The sequence below is a fragment of the Halyomorpha halys genome, unplaced genomic scaffold (genome assembly GCF_000696795.3).
Source record: "Halyomorpha halys isolate HHAL.00 unplaced genomic scaffold, Hhal_1.1 Scaffold885.1, whole genome shotgun sequence".
In the NCBI taxonomy this organism is placed as follows: Eukaryota; Metazoa; Arthropoda; class Insecta; order Hemiptera; family Pentatomidae; genus Halyomorpha; species Halyomorpha halys.
In genome coordinates this window covers 129,348-134,300 of record NW_027104929.1, presented here as the reverse complement: position 1 = coordinate 134,300, position 4,953 = coordinate 129,348, and the positions used below count along the sequence as shown (strand labels likewise).

General features: G+C 32.1%; 1 protein-coding gene across 5 annotated transcripts in view; it reads right to left on the bottom strand.

The window, feature by feature from the left end:
* Positions 1–4,953, bottom strand: part of LOC106686827 (klaroid protein) — a 45,330-nt gene that overhangs the window by 11,001 nt on the left and 29,376 nt on the right. For 4 of the 5 annotated variants that reach the window (XM_067046177.1, XM_067046171.1, XM_067046174.1 and 1 more), the window contains 3 exons: positions 4,568–4,725; positions 4,412–4,493; positions 498–608 (listed from right to left, as the gene is read on the bottom strand). In XM_067046177.1, coding sequence (XP_066902278.1) covers positions 498–608; positions 4,412–4,493; positions 4,568–4,725 — 351 coding nt within the window. The remainder of the gene's footprint in view (positions 1–497; positions 609–4,411; positions 4,494–4,567; positions 4,726–4,953) is intronic. The other variant, XM_067046182.1, reaches the window with a different exon arrangement.

The window sequence follows — 4,953 nt, the reverse complement described above, 5'->3', positions numbered from 1 at the left end:
CTAGGCCTTACCAAAGCCAACAACCAACGGGCGTTGATGACCAGGCTGTTGAACACCCTTTCAAAACTAACAAACAACAAGCAAATGTAAGTAAAAAGTGAGGAAATAAAACAAATTAAAAAAAAAAAAAAAAGGAAATTGAATAATTTAACTATGAAAAATATACAAAATGTGAATAAAAATAAGAAAATCAAACAAAAAAAATTTTAAGAAAAAATCTGAATTTACAAAAGAAAAAACTATAAAAAATCTGGAGTATAAATCATACAACTTTCATTTACCTCTCCCGCTTTCGATGAAATTAATCTATTAATTTTATACTGTAAAACAAAAATGTCTTTATTATTCTGGATGCCAATACTTTCTTCTCAAGTAGAGGTAGGTAAAAGTAAAGCTTTATTATTGCCATATATTGTTTTTAATGGTTCAATGGTTGTTTTTTAGTTAATTACCTTATAAAAACCACACCTTATACTAAATTTAGAGAATTTACTTACCCAACTTTTCCAGAGCATAGTCAGTAATGCCTGTTTTGTCGGCATCATATATCTGTAGGTGTTTTTTTATAATATCTTCAGTCTGCTTCAAAGCTTCTGGATTCATCCCAGCTTATCCATATATATTTTTAAAAAAATGATCAGTTAGATTAAATGTGGTCAAACAATAATTATTTCTCATAATTATTATTAATTAAATAGTCGATTTTAACATTAAACCAACAGCAACATTAAAATCTGGTGCAAGCATCAAACTTTCAACTTGTGATGCTCGAGATGAAATTAATCCTTGTACTTTTCAAAATGGCAATTTCTTTATTATTCAGAATGATAATCCCGTAACTATATATTTAACATAAGTTGGTAAAACTAAAATCAGACTTCTCAGACATAAAAAATAGGAATTATTAATTTATTTCATAATGATATATTGATAGTTCACCATGGATTATATGATTGGTGTGGTCAGTAAAGAACACAAATAAGTATAAACTTATTTATTAGCGCCAACATTTCGGCCAGAATGTCCGGCCTTCATCAGGGCTAATAACAAAAACAAGGTAGATAACAACTATGATGATTAAATGAAGGTACAAAAAAACAAGAAGCATAAGAAGATAACAGATAATATTCTTACACATGAAGTATTGAAAAAAATGTATAGTGTAATATTATATTATCACTTTATTAGTTATATAATTATATTATTAGTCTTAATCCCATACAATTATTTATCATCTATTTATTTTTAATATTTAATTTCTCTTAGATCAAATTTCCTATTAACTGTTTTTTAATAACAGAATAACAAAATATGTTAGCGGAAATGTATGTAAGTAATTATTACGGTTGTCATGGTGAAATAAAAACACTGGCGATATCTGCGTAGATAAGGGGTGTTACGGTTGCCATAGTGAAATAAAAATACTGGTGATATCTGCGTAGACGAGGGGTGTTAAGGTTGTCATGGTTAGTGAAATAAAAACGCTGGCGAGATATGCGTAGACGAGGGGTGTTACGGTTGTCATGGTGAAATAAAAACACTGGCGATATCTGCGTAGACGAGGGGTGTTACGGTTGTCATGGTGACAAAAAAACACGAGCGATATATGTTTAGACGAGTGGCCATGGTTTTGTGAAGGTGACTATTTGGTTTTTGAACACGTTACGATTGTTCAATATGAAGTGGTGATAGTTTATCAGGCCCTATTACTTGACTGTTTGTGTCGAAATATCACCTTATAAGAGATATTATCGTAAATGTTTTGTTTTGGTAAATTATGGTGTCTTACTTCAATGGGCGGTCATTAACACTAGTAGTGTGGATATAGTGCAGTGCTTGACAACGTTTCTTCAGCCCGTCTTGGGTAGGAGAGTGGTGGCAGGGCCATCTTTATTCTTCTGGGGAAGGTGAGATGGTGACCGATAAGGAGATATTGGACAAACTTGTGTTCTGTCAGGAGTACACCCAAGGACTACGTGGGGTTCGAACTAAACATTATTTTATTTTTATTTTATATTCTTCTTTTGTACAATAATGTAAATTTAGTTAATAAGGTAAAGCTGGGGCATTTAATTTAAGGTTAAATCAACCTATAAGATTTGTTTATTTTATTTTTTTTTTAATTTATAAGAATTTTGTTTTTCATTCTGTATACATATATTTCTTATTATTATACTTTTGTACGTATAGTTCTGCTGTTCTTTTTTATGCATATACACTGCTTTCAACTATTTACTTTTTTTTTTACAGGTGGGTAGGTATCACCCCTAGATTTTCTGTGATTCTGATTGATCAGCTTATTACAGTGGCGAGCTAGTGTCAAGGGTGACAGCCAGATATACTATGCTGCCTACTGGTCTGTTCTTGCACCCTGCCACCTCATAGGCTTTAGGAGGAGGGCGCTTGTTCTTTTGGAAGAAGAAAATAATACTGTCTGTCTTCTTGGGATTAACTATAATATTCAGCCCTTCCATTTCTTAGTTTATTTCTGTACAAGCCTTCTCCGCTTGCTATAGAGCTGTCTCTGCATTCATTGAACTACTATAGACGGCTATATCATCAGCATAACCTGCTACTGTGACATTGTCATACTTGGCTCCAATAGTTTCAGCTTTATATACTGAGAAAAGCATTGGAGATAGTACAGACCCCTGGGAAACTCCACAGGTGATTGGGACCCACTTCACCCTTTATGAACAGTGCTGCAGGAGTGATCACAATAGAGTGTATAGCTGTTCTGTTACTTCGTTATTTTTAGTGTTCTACGTAGCAAACTATGGGACACTGAATCAAACGCTTCCGTGCTTTGTATTTAGATCATCACTGTTGCCTCGTTCTTCATTGTCTTATTGCGTACATCCGCCTGTAGTTTCCAAGCAGAGGCCGGCCTGAAAACCATTTTGCTTCAGGATTAGCTCTATCTCTGAGGAGTAGGTTCTGAGATAATTAAGCATGATTTCCTCAAAAACCTTACCCAGGTACGGAAGCAAGCTTATTGGTCTGTAGTCGGCAGGTTGGGATCCTTTGCGGGTTTCAGAAGCGGGAAGAGGATAGCTCGTTTCCATACCTTAGGGGAATATCTCAATCTGAGGTAGGAGTTGTAGAGGTTCGTCAAATGAGCTATTCCTCTCCCGGGCAGCAGTTTTAAAAGTATCGTTTGTACCGCATTGTGGCCTGAAGCCTTATAGAAAGGTAAATATAAACTAAACTAACTGTTAATAAGAGATAGGATCTAAGAGAAACTAAATATTAAAAATAAGTAAGTCATAGATAAATTGTACAGAAATAAGGTTAATAACATGATAATATAATATTACACTAAGCACTTTCTTCAAAACTACTTATGCAATTATAATCTGTTATCTCCTTATGTTTCTTGTTTTTGGTTGTTGTCTTGTTTCTAGTCTTAGCCCTGATGAAGACCTGAAATTCTGGCTGAAACATTGGCAAAAATAAATAAGTCTATACTTATTTGAGTTCTTCACTCACCGCACCCCCAATCATCTTCTACTCATTTTTTAATTATTTCATATTTTGTATCCATCAGTTATTTATTACAATTAACTATGAGAGATACTTAGTTTTGCAAATCAACCCATTTAGAGGTAATTAAAAATTTTGATTGAATTTTTTTCTATAGCTATAAAAATTATTCTTCAAGGGTTTCTTAAAGTTTAATCCTTAACAACTCTATCCTGACTTGAAATAAAATAGTTTAATAAAAGATAACAAAGCCGTATACTATTAAATGAAATCGTAATCAGACACTTTCGGCTATTTCCGATTGCCGATTCTCTGAGGCAGTAGAATGAAAACCGTTTTCTCGTTTGTTTAAACATTGTATATTACTGCTAACAATGATATATGGTTGATCAAAGATCAACTGATTGTACATTGATATACCGAGTTTAATCAAAATCATTAGATAATTCATTTGAGAAAATTGAAAACAGGTGAAAAATTTCACAAGTTACTTCCAGTGTGTCGATTTTCATCAAAAAAGTTTCTGCAACATCCCAGGCATATACCTGCCTTAATAATCTATTCTCAGTTTTCATTCCTAATATTTTTAATGAACATTTTTATAGTTTAATGAACAATTTTCACACATATTTACATAACTTTTAACCTCATCTAAATTTACCTTTATTTCATTTCATCTTATTCTCTTATATTGTCAATATATTTTTAGTTTTTTGCAACTTTTATAGTCTAGATGAAGCCCTGGGTGTGTGGGTTCAAATGAATAGTTTTTTATATTATCTGAGTTGCTTTTTGACCACACCTGGATCATCCTCCTTTTAATTTTAGATATCTTAGATTCTTACCTTCTGGTTCACTAGGACTTCTTATTTATTTATTACATAGATAATAATATTTAATTTATTCGATTACAAAAATTCATAAATACCTTTCACAAGTGATTTTAATCCATCAAGATCATCTTTTATGCTCTTGATTGAAGTAGTAAGATCTTTTTCACTTTTTACTTTCTAAGCAAAAATATCATATATTTAATTCGATAAAATTTAGATTAGATATTTAGTTAATTGGGAATACAACTTACATCATTTACTCTTTCTTTTGATTCGTATCCATCGTCGTCCATACCTGAAAATGATCGAAAAGCCGGTGGATCACCATCGGGGCCCAGACCGCCTTTCTTCCCCGGAGCACATTTCATGTTGCACATGTCAGACTGGAAAGTATGAGACAAGTAAGCAGCTGAAAATACATCAATAAGTTTACAATAGCATATTTATTATTATCATTCAATATCATTAATGTCATAAGTTAATTTATCAATTACAATTTTATTTATTTATGGTAATAATTACTTTAAACAAAAGAATCTGCTAGGTATGCAGATCAGAATAGATAGGTTATCAAATGTAGGTTCATAATTATCTGTATTTTTAAGGTTAAAGGATGAAGTTTACAATTTATTATATA